Source organism: Sinocyclocheilus rhinocerous, unplaced genomic scaffold, assembly GCF_001515625.1.
Source record: "Sinocyclocheilus rhinocerous isolate Xijiao unplaced genomic scaffold, SAMN03320098_v1.1 scaffold24, whole genome shotgun sequence".
NCBI classification, from domain to species: Eukaryota; Metazoa; Chordata; class Actinopteri; order Cypriniformes; family Cyprinidae; genus Sinocyclocheilus; species Sinocyclocheilus rhinocerous.
This window is the reverse complement of record NW_015647124.1, coordinates 2181271-2205668: the sequence shown is the minus strand read 5'-3', so window position 1 is coordinate 2205668 and position 24398 is coordinate 2181271. Positions and strand designations below refer to the sequence as shown.

Here is a 24398-nt window from a genome sequence, read left to right as displayed (position 1 = left end):
CCTCTCATTGCTCAAAATAATAAACGATTTAGTTCTTCCCAAAAGATTAGTGATTGTAACCCTTTGTAATTAAATCAAGTCTGTTTTTATTGTCTAAGGTTTGAGTTAAAAGATGCTTATCCGAGCGAATAAGCCTTTAAATCTTTTTTTTTTTTTGGTGTGTTTGTGTACAAAAGTGGCAATATTACCAGCGCGCATCCCATTCAGACAATGCATACACACAAACAGACTTATTAATACTCACGTATTAATAACCATAACGCACACTAGACCCGACAATTTTCTTGCTTTTAAAAATGTTCACATCCTTTACAACCAGATGCTTGGAGAAAGTTTGAAAAATGTTGTCGTGATGACATCCTACATGGTATTGCGATGCATGCCGTCCACTCCAGATCCAATTTCTACAATTAAATGTCAGGTCTATTCTGTTCACATTATCAAAATGTCGATAGTCATAATTACTATAGAAAACTGTGGACACAATGCTTCAACACTTTTAGATACTATATATTAATATTTATATATATATATATACACACACAATAAAAGATCCAATTGGTGGGAGATTGACTCTAAAAGTCTATGGTTGCGTCCGAAATCACATTTTGAATAAGCAACTACTTTGTGACCATTAAAAAAAAAAGTTTACTTTTATACTTGTTCTATATAGCATGAATGTAATCCGGATGCGTTACATTTGTCATGTTGGCATGGTCATGTGACCTTCCAGTGTCAGTTGTGTCACCATTCATAAATCCTCTCCGGGGCCTCATGGGATAGTAAAGCGTCCATTAGATGCACACTTCAGAATCTCGTGGGAAGTAGTAGATCATCTGGGAACTTTTCGCCTGCCGTTTCATGAATACTGTGATTTCGGACATACAAATCTTTTCGCATATTGTTTTCGCCCTACTATGTTCCAAGGATATATGCGATTTCGGATGCAGCCAATGATTTGTAAAGGTAGCCTTAAGGCCCGTTCACAATAAGAACGATTATTATATCGATAGCTCTATTAGCGTCCACACCAACAGACGATAACGTTCTGTTTATTATAAGCTCGTGCTGCAATTTTGTCTTCTGCCACTTTAAATGCTTGCGCTCGTTAAAGCAGGATGGATTCTGATTGGCTGTTTTGAAAGTGATTTCAACAATATCATTCCTCTGTGCTGTTATTGTTATAGCTGTGATGTGGACTCTTCTTTTAAATTTAGAATGACTTTTAAAACTACATCTTTATAGTTATCGTTCTTTGTGTTAACGAGCCTTTACATCTCAAATGTGACTGGATAACATTTAAATACAAATGTATTTACTACATTAATCTCATGCATTGGAGCAACTCCCATAGACGTAAATGTATTCATAAAGTCTGCCTGACATAAACATTCTGTGTTCGTACTGTCGTGTGTGCATGTACGAATTCTCCCCGTCGCAAAAAAGTAGTCGCGCAGCACCCCTTTAAGACATCTTAAAGGCAGTGGTGATGTTCCAAGCCAGTTTCCCGCTTTTTTTTTATTATTAAAAAAAACAACAACGAGCAAGGAGAAACGAAAGCAACAGGACAAGTAAAATGTGCTCTCGCTCGTATTGCAACGGCTTGGACGAATTCAACTAGCGTTAAAAACACAGAAAGAAAGCGAGCCTGACCTCTCTTACTCGGCTCCCTTAAGAGTAGGAGAGGTGGGATCCATTGGAGATGTGCGAGGTGACCGAGGTACTTCGGCTGAGGACTCCGTCTCCACCGCCAGACCCTTCCGGACCGCCGCCGGATGCGGTTCTGCGCAGGGGCTGCGGGCTGTTCCTCAACGCCATCAGGCTGGGACCTCGCACCACCAGCCCTCCTCCGCCTCCTCCGTACACTCCTTGAGAGGATAACGACTGGGCGGAAGAGGGCGACAGCGAGATGGAAGGTGGTGCGGGAGGAGGAGGAGGGAGGAGAGCGAGGGACTGGGAGGAGGAGCGGGAGGGAAGGTGGTGGGAGAAGACGTGGGGGTGCGCGAAGTCCCCCCTGCTCCCTCCGCCCCACTCCTTCTCTTTCTCCCGCTCCCTCTCTCTATCCCTCTCTCTCTCCCTGTACAGCTGCGGCGTGCTCTGGTGATGGTAGTGCTGGGGAAGGTGGTGGCGGTTGTGATGGGAGGACGAAGAGGATGACGAGGATGATGACGAGGACCGGGAGGAGTGGTGGAGGGGCCCGTCTCGAGCTAATCCCAGGGCGTGGGACGAGGAGGAGGATTCGGCCCTGCTGGGAACCCTGCGGGAGTGGGGTTGCGGTGCACCACTGTGGCTCCAATGGCTGGACAGACGGGGGGTCTGGCAGGATGGGTAGCCCTGCTTGGGATGGGCCTCGGAGGGGATGCCGGTCAGAGCCAGGCTGCTGAAGCCCAGGCGGAGGCTCTCGGAGTCGAAGGCCTCGATCTCGGACGCCTGGCGCTCCAGGAGAGACCGGATACGCTCCGAACGCTCGTTCTGCAGGGCCAGCATATCCTCCTCGATCTGGAGAAACAGATCCACGGATGTCAGAATTACACTTTTAGGAGAGTGGTCCTCAACTGGTGGGTCGTGAGCACAAAAGTTGCTTCTGATTGAATGTTCAATCTGATTCCAGTGCAACTTATAATCACGCACAGTTAGGATAGCAGTCGGATTGATTTTCTAAATGCACATTTTAGATCTTAATGTGAACAATGACATTTTTAAAAACCGTTTACCCTTGTAATTTTTAATCAAATTGTCATAACTAGATCTTCTGGTGAAAACAGACTTCACTGGTGGCATATACAAGAGTTCTTCAATTGTTTAGTCATCTTAAACTCTGTTTCTACAAACTTGCGTTCATCTGCCTCCAGTTGAGTGCAACGCCAACATCTCAAAATCCAATCAACAACCGATGCATTGAACCAAGTCCCCGCCCTACACATACTTCTCTTTCATTGCAACTTTAACTTCTAGTTTTCTCAAAAAAGTGAGATTAATTGGCACAAATTCATCACTTGCATAATATCACTGGCACAAACACAACCCAGACTATGTTGAATATGGGTGCATGTTGTTTAAACATGGTTTGTGCCACCCACAATGTGTTTTTTTTAATGAATTATTGAATTAATCAATCATTACTGGTTGTATAGAGCATGAAACCATTAGCAAGCCTGTTTAGTGTTTCAAAACAAAGCAACAGGATTTAAAACATATCAACAAATGACCCAATCTAATGGGAATGCGCCAATATTAACATTCTAGCCGTTACCAATTAGCCAATAATTATGTTGTTGGGCAAATAACCAAAAAAACGAAATCTTAAATCAATCATCTTAAATGCCACAAGTGAATATAGACATTACAATATTAGAATGAACAGTATAAAATAATGGCTAAATTAATAGTTATTAATTCATTTACCACTTATTAAATTATTTGTGTTGTTTAAAAGTTAAAGATAAAATTCATCAGTGTTAGTAAATTTATGTTTTAAAAATAATAATTTTAAGCAAGTGTTAAATGACAGGAAAGGTACTTTAAGTGTAAAAATTGAAGAAATATGCATAAACAACTAAACTGTTTTATTAGGGAAAAAATGTAAATAAAAAAAAAAATCAATCGTTTTAAATGCCAAAAGCGAATATAGACATCCCTTTATATTGTATAGTATAAAATAACTGATATATATTTTGACATTAGATTATATTTACCCGTGTTACATTTTTTTTGTTTTTTAATTAATTTTAAGGGAGTGTTAGATCAAGGCAAAAATCATTTAAATGTAGATTCCAGATTTTCAAATAGTTGTATCTCGACCAAATATTGTCCTATCCTAACAATGTACCATACATCAATGGAAAGCTTATTTATTCAGCTTTCAGATGATGTATAAACCTCAATTTCCAAAAATATGACTGGTTTTGTGGTCCAGGGTCACATATATGAACAATTAAATATTCAATACCAACCAATATAGATGAATTTTTAAAAATCTCTAAAATCAGCTGACAGGATCATTTAAACGGTACCGATACATATCATGCAACCCAAAAATGAATTCAAGGACATTTTAGAGTTGCAACTTGATGCTTAACCAGTCGAGAACCACTGCTTCACAGTTTTCATTTGTCTACCAACATGGCCATGGATCCAGTCAGCTTTTACCCTTTGTTCCAGCAGGGCTCTGCGGATGGACACTCTCTGCTCCAGGTCTTTCACCTCCCTCTCGTGCTGGGTGTCGGTGTGCATCTTGATTTTGCTCTGGTACGCATTGAGCAGCTCCAGCTCCTGCTGCAGCTGCATCCTCAGCACCTGATACTCCGCTTCCTGCGTCTCGTCCAATCGCAGCTGGAGAGAAACGGCACAAAACGCCAAAGGTCAATGAAGCAGGGGAACTCAGCTGCGGCTGCTGGGATCAGATGTAGGGTGATATACCTCACCATGTAGGTGTGTTGAGAGTATGTCATTGATGGTGTAGGTCTGAGTGAGGGTTTTTGTTGGTCAGAGTGGGATGGGAATTGTGATTCATGTGTCCTTGCCTTACTCACAGCCTGTGTGGACAGCATGTCGTTGATGGAGTGGTCGTACTGCTCGGCCAGAATAGCCAGCTTACGAGTCTGCTCGTCTTTCAGACGCTTCAGCACGGCCTTGTGGTCCGACTTCGGGGTGTTTTCCAGCAGGTGGTTCCTCAGAGCTTTATACTGACGCGTTTGGATCTTACACGTGTCCTGGAACTGACGCTTAATCTGCAGCTCTTTGGACTACAAGAACAGGGAAGAGGGTGGTAACAAGATTCGAAAACAGACGGATATGAAAGACAATTGTGCTGTCAGTTATAGATGACTTCAAAATGTCATTTATTTTAATGTTGCGTGTGAAAATCAGTTTTTGTAAATTCAGAAATGTTGGTATTTTTATTTAGAGAAAAGTTTAAATTTATTCATTTTTACCTAATAAAACATTTTAGACAAGTAAATCATAGTGTATAATTCCTCGAAGATCTAATTTGAGGTGCAGCAGTAATAAGAATTCATAAGAAACATGCTTGAAAAAAAAAAAAAATTAAAGCAGCAGCATCAGGACTATATGAATGAAAAACAAAACTGAGATGAAGAATTCTGACAAAATGACTTAAAATAACAAAATATAAAATGAACCAAAGGACAATGATTATAATAAAGAAAATTTATTTCAGAAATGTATAACAGAAATCTTTGCTTAAACATCCATTCATGCACAAACACACAAAATGAGGATGAAACGCACACACAATGGCCTTGAAACAGACGGTGCAATGCAACACATAAAATAACAAACATTCCTCAAATAATAATTAAGACCATTTGTGATTTGGTTAAAAAAACTAAAGGGAGCACAGCATTTGTAAACATTAAATAACAAGACAAAAAATTAACAAATAACACAAACTTAAAATCTTAAATAGCCAATAACTGGAACAAATATGGCTAATATTGAAATGCACTCTTTCCAAGTCCCTTTGATAATCTTAAGATTTCTATGAAGACCTTTTAGTATTTGGTGAGCGTTTACAGAGCATTTCAAATAAAGATGATTTGTGTGCAGTGCAAGCTTTTCTTATTCAATCCAACCATCAACCTCTTCATTTCTTACGTTACTCCTGTCCAACTTTACAATAAGATGATTGTCATAATGGCTTCTTATTATAGCCTTTAATATGCATTAATAGAGTACTAATAAATATAAAATAACAGTGCCATGCAAACGTTGAAAAACTAGGGCTAACTTGAATAAATTGCTTCATCTAAACAGGCTAGACCTCTCTTCATAAGGATATGATCAAAACACTTGTTTACATGGTAAATATGATCAGATCATTGCCTCTAGTGCAATAACACATATTTTTCTAAAACCAGTATATAATATATCCCCAACTCCACCAGTCTAAAAAGACATTTGCTCATATACCGGTTGAGTAAAAATTGTTTTTGGTGCTAAACTATCTCAAGTATATGAACTTCTATGTGCCACAAAAGCACATCAACCTCCCATCTCTTTAATAATACAACAGGATCCTCTTTGATATTTTCATCTAAATAAAACTGCATATCTCATATACTGAATTTATAACATGTCACCCACATTTCGGAGTAAATATTTCACCTAAAGTTATGAGATTGATGTTTAATTTAATTTAACATACAATAAAGTGGCCGAAACTGAATTAACAGCATTGTTCATCCATCTGATGGTGGACAAACCCCAGATTATGTGGTAGAGTGAACTAACAGCACACTATTCAAAATGATTCACTAACCCTAACATATAATATATAACTGCTGCAAGTGATATTGGCAAGGATGTAGATTTTACTTTGCTAAATATTTCAAGCATTTGATTGCCATTTATGAGGTCCTGCCTCGAAAATTTCCAGTGAGAGGACTCTCTAAATTTCTTTTTAAAGTTTTAGCTGCTTTTAGTTGCTCTGAAGCTTTTGAAATGGTACGAAACACTGATTTTGCAACAATATGCAACCTAGTTTCTATTTCAATACAAAAATTCTTTGAGAAGTAGGAAAAACCATTGGCGCTTCATCTAACGAACTTCTATTGCACTTCTGGAAGAGTACGTTTGTAGTGTTGTTTTTTGGGAGATCTATAGTGTAAAGCATTGTATTATGATCCACTTTCACAGTAGGCACAGTGAATTAATTTAGCATTTAACATGCATGGCTTCATTGAAAGGCCTAAGGTCATTTTCACAGACAGCCATTTTGGTTTCGGAATATATTACAATTTCATTGTTGAAATTAAGACTCCCTTCAAATCAAAATAAAAACTAAATCAGGATTGCACAGACATGGCTTCAACAATCACCATAACACATATAGCTCTTGCTATTTGAGAATAAAATAACTTGAGTAAAAAGAATTTTTTTTTTTCAAAAACAGAAACTTTTACAAAAAGCACAATAATCGACTGAAGCTTTCCATTCACCTGTGCTGACAGTGAATGAGGGAGTTGAAATAAAACCGTACATCAATCTTAAAGGAACAGTTCACCTAAAAATAGAAATTCTGTCATTTACTTTCACCCTCAGGTCGTTCAAAACACATAAGGCTTTGGGGTTAATCTTCGAAACACAATCTGATATTTTTAAATGAAACCTGAGAGATTTCTGTCCCTTCATTGAAAGTCCTGGTAACCAAAACTTAGAAGAACAAAAAAAAGTTCATAAAGGCATTGTAAAACGAATCCGTATGAATCAAGCTGTTTAATTCAAGTCTCGTGAAGAGATATGATCGCTTTATATGATAAGCAGATTTAATTTAGGCAAAATAATCGACACGTATACATAGGGCATATCAAATACACACAAACACAAATGTGAAGCAAGAGAACCAATGAGGTTCTATGTTTGATTCGCTTTATGTATGTGTGTGTATATGTGAATAAAAGCCTAAATTAAAGCTGTCCATCAAATCTGTCTATCATCTAAAGGATGATGGACATGCTTTCTTTTTTCTTTTTAAATGGAGAGACTGAAACCTCTCAGGTTCCATTAATTCATTTGTGTTTCGAAGATTAACCACAGGTCTTATATTTGTGAAACGGTCTGCGGGTGAAATGTGATTCATTTTGTGTGAACTCTCTCTTTAACTGAGTACTTCCCTGTAAAAACAGGCACATAAAGTAGTGCATGTGAGCAAACGGGCTAAAATAAATCAGCCGGAAGAACAGAGAGAAACACAAAGAAATATGGATGGGATGAATGGCATGTTCATGCTCGCATACCTCCCTTCCTCCGTCTCAATCTATCTCCAAGGCACCATCTTTCCTTTCAAACTCCTCCCTGAAGGGGTTCTCCTCAACACACTCTCCCACCTCCCCTCTTCCCTGTACATCCTCTCTCTCCTCCTCTCCTTCTCTCTCCTCTCCCTCATCCTCCGCTTCTGTTCCCTCACGGGTCTAGGCAGGAGAACTGGCAGTTTGCTGGGTCTCTCTCTGCGCAGCAACCCGAAGGCCTGCAGCCGTTTCAGGTAATTCTGCGGCAGCTCCTTCAGCAAACACTTGGCTAAACGCAGCACTACGGAGTTCGCAAGGTCCGTCAGAGTGCCGAGAGGTCGGTGCACAAACCGCCGGCCCAAAAGCAGGCACCGTGCGAACAAAACCGAGGACTTGCTTTTGGCCTGATACTCTGCACGAAGGCTTTTTAAAGGCACAGGGATTCTGGACTGCCGCCCGCCCCAGTTGCGTCCGGCTTTAGGAAACATATCGTAGAGGCTGCGCTCGGTCAGGCCGCCAAGAAGAGACTGGCACACGGTGAAAAGCGGCTTCGGCAGGCGGAAGAGAACTCGCATCCAGAGGCGACTGAGTTTGCGTGGGGTGTTTTGGAGGAAAACCCTGGCCGGACGTACAACCAGGACCACCACAAGGTAGAGGGTGAGGAAAAGCGAAGGCGAGCTGAGAAAAGATGCTGAGATCAAGGCTAACGGGACGTAATAGAGTCCCAAGCTTAAAGACAAACCCAGACTGAACAGGCCTGAGCCCCAATATGTTAGCGAAAGGTACGTGGAAAACGAGAGTGAGCAGCAGGAACGCAGGAATAGGTAGGAAAAGAAGAGCGCCAGGAAGGCCAGCTCACCGGAGAGAAGGATCGAAGCGAGTGAAGGAAGCGGAGGCGAGCGTCTCAGGGAAAGCAGGAAGACGGAGAGGAAAAGGAGGGTGAGGACAGACGGCTGCACGGCAGCAGAGAGCGAAAGAGCGAGGCAGATCACGTGAGAAAAGAGTGAGTGAAGGGAAGGTTGGGAAGAAGAGGACGGGGAGGGAGGCGTGTAGACGGGCGGAGGCTCCAGCTCTTCTAATGTATCTGGGAAGTAGAACTCAGAGAGTTCGTCTAGGTCACGCTCATGAGGGCGGCGCTCAAAAGAAGGGCCGTGCATTAGCTCTGACGGACATCCGTCGGCCACACCCCTATCATCTTCCTCACACTCTGATTCGCTACCGTCATCCCAAGGAAGTCCTTCTACTTGTCTGGGATCGGTGTCAGTTTTGTCCTCAACCTGTTGCTGTTCATCTAACTTTTGTTCTTTTGCACTTTCCTCGGATTTGTCAGCTGATATCTCCGCATCTTCCACTTTTCCTTCACTGTCTATCATTTCACATTGGTCAGTAAATGTCTCTTCAGTGTCATTTCCTTCAAGAACTTCTATTTCATGCTTCTCTTGCTCAGCTGTCTCTTCAACAGCACCTACCGGCTCTATCTCATCCCCATCTCTACTTTCTTCGTTCAACTGTTCCTTGAGCCCCACCCCTTCCATTTCAAGCCCCTCCCCTTCAACAATCCCCTCCCCCTCCATATGAGGCTCATCCTCTTCAAATTCAAGCCCCTCCCCTTCATCATTCTCCCTCTGAGGTCCCTCCCCTTCTTCAGCATTCTCCGCGAGGTCACAGCCACTCACTCTCAGGCTCTTGGGCTGCTGGCGGACTTCAACGGCGTGCTTTTGCCGCAACTCTTGCTCACGCCGTTTGTTGTACTCCATCTGGTTAGTGAGCTCGGTCTGGTGCTGCGTCCGGATCAGGTCGGCCCGCGTGCGCTGCACCAGAGCCAGCTGCCTGAACTCCAGCTCCTGAGTCGACTCGTGATGGCGGAGCAACATGGCGCATTCCAGGTCCTTCAAAGTCTGTTTCTTGTTCAGATCCTATGTTGGGACAAGAACAGGGAAAGAAAGGATGCAGAGATGGAGGATGGTGATTAGAAAAGCATCAGGCAACTGTGGACAGGCATTTAATTAGTGGTTTTCACTGGAATGGTGTTATTTACGAGCTTCCTTTGGAAAGTGTTGGCGGTGTGGAAGTCATTCATTCGCAGTTGTGAGTAGGTGGCATCTACGTCAGACCATGATTATCATACTTGCTGGCGTGTTGAACATTGGCCATATGTGCAGTGTTTTCCATTAATTACCTAGACCAGGGGTGTCAAACTCAGTTCCTGGAGGGCCAGAGCCCTGCAGAGTTTAGCTTCAACCCTAATTAAACACACCTGATCCAACTAATCAAGTACTTCAGGCTTATTTGAAAACTACATGGTATGCGTGTTAGAGCAGGGTTGGAACAAAACGCTGCAGGGCTCAGGCCCTCAATTCCCGAGTTTGACACCCCTGACCTAGACTTTGGCCCGGCAATTTTATAATTAACCAAAAATATTTTACACTTTATAACATTATAACATAAAAGATCTCTAATGTTGAGTTTTGCGACCGTTGCTTTGGCAAAGCATGTCAATCAAACAAATATTGAAACTCTGATATAGATTAGTGTATATCAAATTGCAAAATGCTGTGATTTAAAACAGAGTTGATGTGCATTTGAGAACGCCAGTTATGCTTCTACATTGGCATAATTTCCAGCATTACAGCATTTCATTAGATTTGAAATGAGCAGCGTTTGTAAACCTGTTTACACAAAAATATAAATTAAATTTAGCAGTTTTCCACCAAAATAAAAGCTGGATTGTATAACTCCTACAAGTGAAGAAATTAAGACTTAGGTTTTGTAATTTTACTACTATAGTGTGAAGTATAGTACTTTATACTAGGAAATATTTATAGTCTAGGAAATATTCTTATTTGTGACCCTGGACCACAAAACCAGTTTTAAGTCGCTGGGGTATATTTGTAGCAATAGCCAAAAATACATTGTATGGGTCAAAATTATTGATTTTTCTTTTATGCCAAAAATCATTAGGACATTAAGTAAAGATCATGTTCCATGAAGATATTTTGTAAATGTCCTACTGTAAATATATAAAAACGTAATTTTTGATTAGTAATATGCATTGCTAAGAACTTCATATGGACAACTTTAAAGGCGATTTTCTCAATAATATATATAAAAAAAATCTTCCACAAAATCCTGCAGAAAAAAACAATGTGCCTGACTATGTAAAGCAGAGTTACCAGTTTGTCCTCACTTGTCCTCTGCAAATAAACAGTCATATGAAACACAAGCTGTATCACAGCAGAGCCATGCAAATGTTCTGAAAACTAATAACGCAGATCATTTCAAATGGCCACATATTGGCAGATTATTCACTTTGCCTGATGTATCGGTCAACTGGTACTTCTGTACCTCTCTCAGCAGGTCTTGCTCCATGTTGTGGCGAACTAGAAGCATCTTCCTCTTGTACTGGCGACATTGCACCTCGTAGTATTGCCTCTGTCTGCGTAGTAAACCCGCCTCCTCTTCAGCCTGGATCTGCTGGAGACACTCCTTCTGCTGAACTAGCCACTCTTGCTTCTCCCGCTTTGGTGTGGACTGGTTCTCATTGAGCTCCTGCACACAGGATGAAACGTTCAACACAACATCTGAGCAAAGCCACAGTCAAACTACCTAAACATTCACTGACGCACCTCTTTAAGTTGCTCTTTTCGCTGCCTGTACTGGCGTTTCTGAGACTCAAGCAGGCTGGTCAACTCCTTCTTCTGCTGGCCCAAGATATGCTGCTGAAACTTCTTCTCTTCTGTAAGACCGCCCTTAGTCTAAGGCAAAAGAGAAGGAGAAGTATAGAAAAGACATCTGAAAAGCGATCCGAAACCATCACGCATTGTCTCCTCCTCTTACCTCTTTCTCCAGGATGGCCTGGTGCTTCTTACTGAGCTTGTCTGCTTCACTGCTGAAGCTGTTCCTCTGCGTCTCCAGTTCTTTGTCGAGCCTTAGCTGATGTTCATCCATCTCGCCCTTCAGCTTGTTTTCCAGAGCCATCAGCTGTTTCTGATGCTGCCTCCTCATGCGTTTGTATCTGGACATCTGCTCTCTCAGCGCTGAGCCCTGCTCGTGCTCCTGGATCTGACGGGTCACCAAAGAGGCAGTGCGGATGGTGGCGAAGTGGTCCCGTCCTCTGCGTCGGCGACCCCCAGAGGGGCCTTGCTGCTGGGAGTCCACCTCTGGCTGGTAGGGGTCGTCGTAGATGTTATCATGGTTCTGTGTGGGGACAGAGAGTGACAATTGAAGGAAGAATCATAAAAATAAATGTGTATTTATGCTTTGAATAATGTTTTTTTTTTTTCTTTTAAAGATGTCTCTAATGCTCACCAAAGATGAAATTATTTGATTAAAAACAATAATAACATACAGTTTTAAAATTACAGTTTTTTTTATGCGAATATATTGTAAAATGTAATTTATTCCTGCGATCAGAGCTGAATTTTCAGCATCATTACTCCAGTCTTCAGTGTCACATTCTAAATTGCTGAGTTGCTGCTCAAGAAACATTTCTGATTATCACAAATGTTAAAAACAGCTTTTTTTCTGCTTAATTTTGTAGAAACCATGATACACTACAATTTAAATGTTTGGGGAAATTAAGATGATATTAAAAGTGACAGTAACGACATTTATAATGTTACAAAAGATTTCTATTTCAAATAAATGCGGTTCTCTTGAAAATATTAATAGTTTTCAACATTGATATAAAAACCATCAATAATAAATGACCAGCAATAATACTTGAGCAGCAAATCAGCATATTAGAATGATTTCTGAAGGATCATGTGACACTGAAGACTGGAGTAATGATGCTGAAAATTCAGCTTTGATCACAGAAATAAATTACATTTTAAAATATATTTAAATAGAAAACAGCTATTTTAAATTGCAATACTATTTCACAATATTACTTTTTTATTTTTACAATATTGTTTTTTTTTATTGTATTTTTACTTTTTAAATACTTTTTATTGTTTTCATTGTATTATTACAATATTGTTTTTATTGTATTTTTGAGCCGTGGTGAGCCTAAAATATTATGTTCAACAACATTAAAAAAAAAAAAAATTATTCCAAAGTTTTGTTTGATGGCAGTGATGTGTCGTTTCACCACGCGCAGCTCAAACAAAGCCATTAACACGTACCAGTGGTTTGTGCAGCACTGAGCTGTTAGAGGTCACTGTATGTTCGCCCTCCTGCATCATAGCCATCTCTCCGCTGTCATCCGAACCATCTGCAAGGCTGTTCACTGAAGAACTCTGGGAGCTGGCACTGATCGACATAGACGGCAGCGAATGGGAGCTCTCCATGCTGTTCACCGTGCCCATCCGCAACATGTACTGCTCTACATCCTGCAAGACACAAGACTGCGTTTAAAAACAGAAATTACAGTTCCAGCAGGAGACTGATCGCCCAACTTTTGAACATTTTTGATACTAGCTGGAAACAATCATGCAAACTTTGCAACAATCATGTAACCATGATTGATCCTATTTAGATCCGAGAACTCGCATAACTTTTGGCCTTTGATCCATGTTAGCTCATATGAGGCTATTTATCAATTGTAAAAGTGTGTTCTAGAATATAATTGTTTTGCAATGCTAATGTGAACAATCTGCAAAATAAACAGTTGGGGGGAAAAAAAATCAAATGTCTATTATCATCTTGTATTAGTGCATTAGGTCTTAAAGTGACTGCAGCCTAATAAACCTGCTGCAGTCTGTATTGTTAATCAAACATCAAAAGACTATTTTGATCTTGACTGAATAACATTATTAGCTTCAATAAATTAATTCAAACAGCGAATTTTGTTCTTGAAGTGCATCTCATTAAATTTTACAGAAAAAGATCTGAAAAATGTTATGGCACTGTTGTATTTGACCTATTGTTTGTTATTTGCATCTTTGTTCTTATTTTTAATAACAATTATAAAAAAAACAGGTCGTCACAGCTAGTAAATGTAAAAAGCTGAAAGAAAAAGAATTCATACATTATAAATAAAATAATTAAAGAAAATGCATTGTGGTGCATCGAATTGTAATCAAATCGTGACCCTTCACACCTCTAATGTGTTCATAACACATTTTACATCCATATATTGACAGATTTCAGTGGGAAAAATATTTTTTTGTTGTTTGTTTTTTTAATAAAGTAAGCGGAACCGTTTTATCCATTGATTGTCTGAATTGCGAAGTGGCCTCCATAACAAGAGTTCAAGGGTAAAGATAGAAAAACATGAAAAGAAAAAAGAAAGAAAAGCCATTTCAGAGGCAAAACAAGTTATTACATTGGAAAGAAACACTACAAAGAAAAACCTCTTTACAATAGCGGGCACTGAAAGCAAATAAGGTCATTCTTAAGTTCATATTGACTTTAAGGCTAGCTAAATCAAAGTGTCAATTTGCCACAACGACAACAAATCACTCAAGCACAGCCAAGGTCAGAACAGAGCAAAAGAACAAAGACTCCAACTCCAAACGTTTGAAACATGAGCTGACAAATGTCTGTAAAGACAGTCAATAGACACAACTATTGACCAAACCCTAAATTGTTTATGTCTATTGTTAAAACGCATTCTTCTCTGGTGCCACATAAGAGGACGGCAGATTTATTTATTGTACTGACCAACTAACACATTTGATATTTCCAAATATAGCTGTTCTACTGCGGTGTAAACAAATGAACTGATCATGCATACCTCTTTCAAAGGTATGTGATCCTGAAAATCAATCTTCCTTTTTTTTTTAATTTGACAAAAGACAAGTTGAAAGGTCATCCCACCTCTTCCTCCTCTGTTCCCTCGGTGGCCGGGCCATTATGCGTTTCCTGGAAGAGGATCTTCTTCATCTTTCGGTATTGCAGGTTATCTAACTCCCTCACGGCGTCTTTAGTGCGTGCTATCAGATCCATCACCGCTGTCACCGGACGCTCACGGCACAGGAAGTGATGCTGGAGAAATAAAGCGGAGAGGTTTATTTCAAAACTGGAATGACTGAACAACATCATGTTTAAAAAGTCTTAATGCTCCTCAAAAGACTTTTACTTTAAGCAGCACATCAGAGGTAGGTCTGTCCTGGGCGATCTTCTGCAGACAAGAGTCTACAAAGTTACGGAAATAATCCGACCTGAGAGGAAACAAAACATGAAAATTAGTGAGTAGTGCAAATCAAAAGGCAGCATCTTTTTAGGTCAACTGGACACAGAGTGAATAATGTAAAAGCTTTAGATAGAGTACTCAGGCACCAAGTCGAATCATGCATGTGAACGATCAAATGCAAATGCATAATATATATAATAATTTGTTCTATTGCTTTTATTTGTTCCATTTAGGGGTGGACGATAGACCAGTAGACACGATAAACTGGCAGAAATTTGACAACTGACATCAATTTTGGATTATCTAATCGCAATTACACTCACATGAGATTTTAGTGTTGCGTCATCATAAATGTTTATCCTTTGCTCACATTTTTAAGCCTAAATTAAATCTTTGAAGCGAGTTTAAACCGTTCAAGCACAATGAGACGCAAAAGAGCTGTCAATATGGGACTCACACTCTGTTTTGACAGACAATTTTCTGTGTGCAAACTGTACAAAACTATTTTTTTAAAGCTGTAAACAGAACGAGCATGTTGTATATTGGTATATTAAAGTATGTTTTACATTACAACTTACTATCAATTTCTGAACATTCGTTTATGTCTTAAGTGAATGTAAACAGTTCAGACATACAGTATATCAGTATAATGGATCTGTGCATTCTGTCTTAAAGTGACAGCAGCCTAATATACATGCTGCTGTCTGCATCATTAACCTCCTGGGGTCGACAGTTCCGCCAGCGGAACTTTTTGCAGATTTGAATGATGACAGCGAAAAGAACTAAAATGCTCCTTTATACTTGACCGTACATATAAGAGTAATACAGCATTTAAATCTGTAAAGGGTCTACTTTTATTTGTGTACACTCACAATATCAACAAAACATTGTGCTTTTGCAAAATAAAGAAAATAAACAGGGTGTGCTTTTAGCCGTCTCATTCTCCGCGCATATCTGTTTGAAACGCGTCACTAAAATGAACTGAAACTCAGCGAATATTTGACACACACACATGACAGATATATCTATAGAAAGCTTAACATGTCTACTTTAAACGAAGTAAGTCATGACGAAAACAAATATTATGTGACAAAGTAATCAGTATGAAACCAACGCGATGTCAAGTCTTGGCCGTCGCCCTCATTATCGCTAATGTGACCACGCCCACGCGCCGATCGCACTTTTGTTATTACAATCCTCCACGTGAGACGCGCGCATGTAAACGCCCACATCACAGCAAACAAAGCAGCCAGACTTTCCCTCAAGTTCATCTCGGCTACTTCGCTTCTGGAAGAAGACGCGCTGAGAGAAATAAGCTTTGGATTTTCCTCAGAAGAACGCGCCGGCGTGATATTCAGTGGAGGATATAGTAAGTCTTTTTTTATTTGCCTACTTGCATTAGTTGCTATTGTGTTACTGTGACATAACTTGTACATATTTTACTAGTTACTTTTTCCAAACCATGATTCCTGACTAAATGTACAATCAAGTGAAACATTATGAAGATTCATTCACTGCATATATGTCTCACAACGCCAGGAAGTTTTTTTTATGTTCTATAAAATAGACAGCAACGATATAAAAGTAATGTGAAAACCATTTTTAATATGTTGAATGTTTTATTCTCGGTCATTGGTATTCGCGATCGTCTGATGTGTAAACGTATCAAGTAAGCTGTAAATAAGTGATGCATCGACAGACATATACGCGCGTCCTTTCTTATCAGTGATGCAATTTATTTATCAGCTATGCATCTTCTGGTAATTGCTAACAACTGTTTAAATTTTAGTTTAGGACTGTGGCTGCATCACTCGCATAATTGCACAAGAAAGGCACACGTGTCGTTCAGTTTTGAGTTCGCTGGAAAATCATACTGAGTAAGTGCACAGTATAGTAATTGTACTTTTATTATGCCTAGACTATATGGTAATATTATTTGTGGTTGATAGTGTTAAAATGTAGTTTCTTTGTTATTGGCATTCTGTTTTCTCATGAAGTATGCATACGTCTTACCTTAGACCCGCCCTGAGTGAGCTGAGAGCTGTCCACCATTGTGTCGACTCCGATGCAGGGGAAGACAAGAACGTCTCCGATTAAGCGATTGAGGTGTTTTGTTGTTGGATGTAATAATGAATATAGCAGTCGTCATTTACTCCCGACATCTGAGCCGCTGAAGATCCAGAGGATTAACGTTACTTTCATTTTGAAGGGAATGCGCTGATCCCGATCTGCCTAAATGGGTCTATGTTCGTGCGAATCATTCGTGATCCAGCTTCACCTACAGAAGAAGTGAGTATAAGCAGCTTTTTTATCAATCTATGCAAATCTCCTTTCTTAAGTGCACGCTGAAAGACGGGGAGGAGACGAAGTCTGCCGTCGTTTTCATATGAAATTTAAAGGGGACTGACTCTGAGGCGATCACGAATTTGTGTACAGTTTATGGAGCTAATCACTATAGCCCATTCTTCTCGGAGAACCAGGACAAACATTTCAATCGATCTCTCAGGCATTTAAGTGGCACCGAAATCTGCGTTCTGATTCGGTTCTAGTACATACCAGTTACATAGGTACCGCACCGGGTTTTGGTGCCCAACGGAATTGATTGTTATTGAGGATTATGAAACGTCAACATCCTCTTAAATTGTGGCGCCATGACCACCTTATTTCCACCAAAAATAATTACTGTGATATTGTTATTGTGAAATAGATTTACTCATATCATGATATAATATCTTGGTCATATCACCACCCCTAGTTTTAGTAACAAAAATAAATATTACTAAATCTAATTACTTAGTAATATTTATTTATTAAATTAAGACATATTTCAAGGCTACATATGCAATATTATATTATATACAGATAACACTATTTCTGTATTAAAATAGCTTTTTATAAGAATTTTAACAGCATATAGAAAATGGTTTTAAGCCTTGAAGTTTAAATTTCTGCAATCACTAATCAAAATGTCTGAGGAATATCAATACAGCGCTGCCTTGGAAACACGGTAAAAAGCAAAAGATTTTTGACTGTGGATGAAGCTTCTCTGGTTCCCTACCAGTGATTGGACTGCAGGACTGGGCTCTCGTTCTGGGCGATGTGGTATAAGGCACTCATAGCATTCATATTAAACAAGGGAGGCTTTCTCTCCGCTACAATCAAGGAAAAGGAAACAAGCAAGCAGTTAGCTGCAAGGCTTCCATTGTAAGCATATTACTGCAAACAATTTAATATTATTGTCTGGTAATGAACAACAAGCCACAAACACTAAAAAAAGGTGTATTTTCACACTATGTACTGGGTGTTCACTTTCAACAGGCTCTTGTACATCCGAGATGACTCACCAAGCTCTATGCAGGTGATGCCGAGTGACCACACGTCAACCTTCCCATCATACTGCCCTTCATCCATGGCGAGGATTACCTCTGGAGCCATCCTGGAAACAGAGCACAACTCAGTCATAACTTTCCTAACAGTAACCGCCCAGATCATGTCATTAGACTGATCTTAAGTGTGAGTAAACCATTTAAAAACCATGTAAAATTAAATGAAAGCATACGAGTATACTTCTGGCAAATATGTTGTTGTAATGAATGGGAAGTGTTTTTGTACCAGTAAGGTGTGCCCACAAAGGAGTTGGCTGGAGCAACAATGGAGGCGGAACCAAAGTCTCCCAGTTTGACCTGGCCAGGCTCTGTCAGTAAGATGTTACCTGCTTTCACATCCCTATAAAAGGAAGAAACATATTTTCTTTGAATCTTTAATGTTGTAACTGAAGGGGACAGCAAAAAGTACCCACAAAATCTCAACACTAATTCATATAGGCCATTAATCAGAATGTATTTGTGTTACACTCTTAAAAATAAAGATTCCATAAGGGGGGCTTTCACAGAGATGCCATAGAAAAACCATTTTGGACTGGCAAAAAAACCCTTCAGTAAACAGATCCTTAAAAGAACCATTTCTTCTTAGTGTGAAGGACATTTTAATAATCTGAAGAACCTTTTTCCACTTTTAAAACCTTTTGTGGAATGGAAAGAGCCTTCATGGCAAAAGGTTCTTTATGGCACCATCAATGCAGATTAAGAGTCTTAATCTTTAAGAGTGTAGGGATGTGCGTTATGGGATGACTTTGCCACAGAAGTGGCAAAAAAGCTGCATTTAAAGCAGCATTTAGATGCATTTACACAAAACTTACAACAGCATACATTACGCTATGAGATTAACGTTTTAAAAATAATATTTTGCATATTGAAATATGTACCGATTTTTTTTATATGAAACTAAGCCACCAGTAGGTGGCGGCAAGTCACTGCCTTCATCAGTGAGTCACTGAATCATTAATTCAACCAATTCTTCAAAAGGCTGATTCATTCAGAAAAAAAGCAAGTGACTGATGGTGCATTCCAAACGGGATATATCGCCCTCCGAAGGGCACTTCGGAGTGAAAACAATCATGGCCGCCATATTGAAGGGTCGTTCCAAACCGAAGTGCTCAAAACTGGCCACTTCAAAAGGCCCTTCGGAATGAAGGATTTTGAAGGGCACAACTGATGGACACTTCGGGCTCCCATCATCCTTTGCACAGATTCTTTGCATGATGACGGCGTCTCCATGTGGGCACGTGATGATGACGCAGAAGGGCACTTCAAGAAACAGTTGTTTGGTCCCCTACACCCTTCAACCCTTCGAAGCTCTCACTCCGGATGGTAAACCCTTTGAAGGGATTAGGGCATAGGGATAAGCCCTTCCGAATGGAACGCAGGGTGAGTTTTGAGTGACTCATTGAATCATTGATTTGTTCAAAAAGACAGATTCATTCAGTAACAAAACACATCTGTGTTTTATTCGGTTCTGTTGCGACTTTGTTTGGAACTATTTCACTGAAATTAAGTAAAAATTTACAATATTGTCTAAATGTAAATCTCAATATTAACTTCTTGTTTTCAGAACTGTTCTCAATCAATATCACATTTGGAATCATGCTGACATTTGGTAAAAAAAAAAAAAAGCATGCTTGTATGATATATTGCTTGCTCGATTAATGTCAACTTCCACATCATTAAAACGAGAAATACGATATTATTGTAGACAATATGTATTGCACACTCCTAATTTGCCCGATGCTTTTTTTAGAACCAAGAATTGAGCTGCTCTGTACCTGTGAATCATGTTGTGCGAGTGGAGGTACACCAAGCCCTGTAATGCACCATGGGTAATTGCTGCAATCTCCACTTCCTGTAATGGTTTCTTGTGCACTGAGGGAAAGGGGAAGAAAACAGTGGGATCCTGTTTTTTGTTTCTGCAAACTCCTAGCAAACAACTGCATCATTTTACACTTCTGCATCTGACCGAACAGCTCTAAACATCCACATGCTCCCTGAAACAACTCACTCACCTTCCAGCAGATCTGAGGCCGAGCCCAAACAGTATTCCATCACCAGCTAAAGAAAAGTAGGACAGGAAGATCAATGAGTGGCAGACACAAAAAAGAGAAAGGTGCAGATAAAGAAAAGGTATAATTGCTGTTAGCAAGCGACAAGTGGTGCATGTAGGGCTGCTATTGTAGCAAATGGAAACAATGTTAGCGGGTCAGTACATTCTCTTCCCTGAACGAGGCTTTTGAAAAGAGTTCAGCCTCCCTCCCACACACAGAAACACTCACCCATGCTGTGTGTTCGCGCAGGTAGCAGCCTCTGTACTCCACCGTGTTGGGGTGCCGCAGCTTTTGAAGGAACTTAACCTCTTTGACGATATCCTGCCATTTCTACAGCAGGAACGAGAGAACAATGAAACAATCAAGGGACTATTCAGCATCGGCTTCTGCGCCCCTTCGGTTCAAATGCTGCATTTCTGATCTATGCGAGTGTGGGAAACATAACCAGAAGTTTCTTTCAAATGTATTGTGGTGAGATTGCAAATGAGGCGTGAGGTGTTCAAGTGTTCTGCGGCACAGTGAAGGGAGTAGTTTCCACCATTTAAATGGCACAACCGTCTATTTTAGCCAGAGAGACGCAGCGTGATTTGCATAATTTGAATACAATGCTGGGGCTCACAAAGAACAGAACTTGGTAACATGCCGGTAACAGTATTCTGTGACCGCATATGAACTCTGTTACAAAACACAGTGAGCTGCTTTCCTATCTAGTGCCTACACAGGCAGCATCCTAACTATAACCTCATAAGAAAGCTATATGAAATGCTCTATATAGGCAATAACTCAACTCACAATAGAGTGCCCTTTTTTCAGTGAATTTAAAGTTTTCGTTGAAATTTTCCCCAAATTGTGTAGCCCTAGTTTGAGTGAACATGCATACTAGAGTATACTTTAAAAAGCGTTTGCATCAAAACTGCAGGCAGCATAATATTCTGCCAACACTTTCAAACATCCTTTGTGTCAGACGTCTGCCCATGATGCCTAAAAATGCTTTCCAGGTAGGCAGCTCAATAGGTTTTGGAACAGAGCCATCATCTTACATAAAGCCACCTGCACGATGTCCGAGATTTCTTGCAGACTAAATTCCAGCAGAGACACATTGCTTTGTTTAACCAAAGATGTAGGAACACTTCTTGTTTGTGTGATTGTGTTCACCTCATTAGACTGCTTGCCACTGTAGGACATCTTCTTGATGGCCACCACCTCATTGGTGCGGATGTCATGGGCCTATAAGAAGCGTGCAAATACATGTGAGGAGTGGAAAACAGAGGCACAGATAATTCACTGTTCACTGAGCTGTGCTATAGCTCTGAATGTCCTAATGGCCACTTACAAAGTAGACGGCTCCGAAGCTGCCATGGCCGATCTCCCGCAGGTCTGTGAAGAGCTTCTCAGGATCCTCCTTGTAAAAAAGTTCCGCCACCTCTGGGTCCTTGAGACTCCCAGCCCGCGCACTCGACGGCATAGCCAGCGCCTTCACACACGCAAACAAAAGAGAGTTTGCACATTAACATCAGAGGAAACAGGAATGGAGTGAACACCCTAAAACACAACCATTAGGAGAAACTAAACGGGACGAATCAACTGTAAAGCATGAACCTTAGATACAGCAAACAACTCAAAAATCTAGGATACAGCTGAACACTTCATGCGAGCAGAAATGCTGATTCAAAAGGGCGAGTCCTATATTTCTTCAACAAATCATTAATAAATAATTCCAACAACCAATGATAGAAACATTTGTCTATCAAAAGTGGCCAAATATGGACCAGAATGGGCATCTGATCAAAATTAATCAAAGCTAGGAACCCATTCGACTGCTCTGTAATTTGCATACATTGTGACGTTACCCAAGACCTTTAACTAGTAGGGCTGGGTCGACCATCGATTATTATGTTTTATTTTTTCAATCGATCTTATTACTGAAGAACATATCAATTCTTAAATCAGTCCTTTAATGTATGGTGTTTTCTGTTGATGCATGAATACTAGGGCTGTGCGATATGGACAAAAAAACCCTATCGCAATTTCTTTGATCAATTTTGCGATTTCGATTTTAATCTTGATTTAAAAATCCAATTCAAATCCAAACGTTGTTTCTGAACATGCTTTTTCAGCATTGTGATTCTCTTTTATCACAGTACAGTAATACAATCTTTCATAGACATATTCACGTTTAAACTCAATAAATATAACTCTGTTTAACTACCACCACGAGTGCCATCTATTATTGCCTTGTTTATCTAAAAGTGCACTTTTCCTTGTTTTAAATCTAGCCAAAAACCCATGTGTTGACTGTGAAACAGTAGACTTTAATTATATGCATTTATGGTGTAATTACAAAATTTCCGTGCCAATCCATGTTATTTTTTACCGCGAATCACTTGTCACTTTCAGCACGTGACGCACAGCAGAAATAGACTCCGTGCGGAAACGATTGCAGCATGACTGCTGCAGACGCACCGTTCCTGGAGCGCACTGCCGGACTGCAATCACGTGCAGTGTGAACGCTCTGATCCGTTAACATGGGAGCAGAAAAAATACGCACCACAGATGGAGTGTGTGAACCTGGCATTACGTTTGTATGCCCGCCCGGTCTGTTCTGTTCTCGTGCTCCATTTAGGCGCGCTGCATTCTGATTGGTTTGGATAGCATACTGCGGGAGGTCGGGGGCGCGGAAAATCGTGCTATAAAGCGATTTTGAAACCGCACACGCTCAAATCGCGGTTTTTTGACGATTTCGATTAATCGCACAGCCCTAATGAATACATCTCACTAAATCACAGGAAACAATAAACAATGTCAAGTAAATGCTGCATTTATCTTAGAAAAGCCATTCAATGTCTATGAACTCAACTTAACTGGAAAATTACATATTACATATTTATTATATTATTACTTAACCTGTTAGTAAGGTCAGACTTGTTTTGTATTTTTGAATTAATGTCATGAAACAGTTGACAGTAGACTTGCCGCGATAAGACGGTGCTGACGGTGATACCGTTGTTAAGTCGCAACACCGGTTACGTCACTTGCCCACCGCGGCACCGACCCCCACCGTCGTTTAGATTTTTTTTATAGTAATAAAAATCATTTAGTTCAGTAAAAGAACAGACACTACAATTAAAAACTGAACGCGGCTGCTCAATGCAGCGTGCTGAACAACAGTTGCATCACAGATCAGATTTAATTTCTCCAGTGAGGAGAGTGTGTCGAGCTGACTGAAGAAGAGTGAGGTGAGGTGAGACAGACAAGACGATCGCAGATGAGCATGCCGAACGACAGTCGCATCACAGATCAGATTTCATTTATCCAGTGAGGAGAGTGAGTCGTGCTGACTGACAAGAAGAGTGAGGTGAGACAGACAAGACGATCGCGGATGATTTAGTTTCTAAACGAAATGCAAAAGCGCCTGTTTGGCAGTATTTTGGATTTTGAAAAAGCCTGTTGACTTTTGCTGCTTATCTAAGGTGATTTTGGAAGTTTTTTTAAACATTCGTTTCTTATTTAATTGGTTCCACAGTGTTTGCTGATTTTTACTTTATTTAAACTTTGTGTCATTTATTTATTTTATTTGACATCAAGGTGTATGCCGTGCCTCCAAGCTTTCTTATTCGTTTTGATAATAAACTTTCTACATTTCTTATTTATTTGGCTATATATTATACATGTTTACTTAGGGCCTATTTCCAGTTTTGTATAGGTTACCTATTTAAACTTTATGCAAGTTATTTGTTATTTTATATTAGGCATAGCCTGCCCTATAGCATGGTGTATTTTTATTTGTTTTGTTAATAAAAGTTCTTTGTTTTATATATAGGCTAAAGTGAGTTTAACGTTGTATTTTGTTGTTGCATTCAAGCAATTGACGCCGAATTGCCGCTAATTTGAAAGTGAAAGTAAAATGAACGGTGCTTTTAAGCTATTTAAAAGCAAAGGAAAGCGAGGAAAAATTCAAACGAACTAAAAACGAACAATTGCTTTACGCCGAATTGCCTCTATTTGAAAGTGAAAGTAAAATGTGCACGCCGCTTTTGCAAGCTATTTAAAAGCGAAGGAAAGTGAGGAAACGCCCCTGCCCCCACAGTGAAACCGGTATTATCGGTGTTGTCACATGTCGATTAACCGGTGGGAA

General features: G+C 40.0%; 1 protein-coding gene across 2 annotated transcripts in view; it reads right to left on the bottom strand.

Annotated features, from left to right (window-relative positions):
* Positions 1-1512: 1512 nt before the first annotated feature.
* taok2b (TAO kinase 2b) overlaps positions 1513-24398 on the bottom strand; it is a 28232-nt gene continuing 5346 nt past the window's right edge. Inside the window, exons 2-19 of one of the 2 annotated variants that reach the window (XM_016513360.1) lie at positions 21597-21737; positions 21419-21490; positions 20492-20593; positions 20225-20270; positions 19988-20084; positions 18439-18552; positions 18171-18262; positions 17885-17978; positions 14773-14854; positions 14511-14678; positions 12875-13081; positions 11586-11945; positions 11375-11503; positions 11094-11297; positions 9425-9664; positions 4533-4745; positions 4150-4332; positions 1513-2499 (exon numbers count right to left, since the gene is read on the bottom strand). In XM_016513360.1, the coding sequence (XP_016368846.1) occupies positions 1672-2499; positions 4150-4332; positions 4533-4745; positions 9425-9664; positions 11094-11297; positions 11375-11503; positions 11586-11945; positions 12875-13081; positions 14511-14678; positions 14773-14854; positions 17885-17978; positions 18171-18262; positions 18439-18552; positions 19988-20084; positions 20225-20270; positions 20492-20593; positions 21419-21490; positions 21597-21728 (3363 nt within the window). In that variant the 5' untranslated portion in view covers positions 21729-21737 and the 3' untranslated portion in view covers positions 1513-1671. Of the gene's footprint in view, positions 2500-4149; positions 4333-4532; positions 4746-5159; positions 9665-11093; positions 11298-11374; positions 11504-11585; positions 11946-12874; positions 13082-14510; positions 14679-14772; positions 14855-17884; positions 17979-18170; positions 18263-18438; positions 18553-19987; positions 20085-20224; positions 20271-20491; positions 20594-21418; positions 21491-21596; positions 21738-24398 lie in introns of those variants that run through there. The other variant, XM_016513359.1, reaches the window with a different exon arrangement.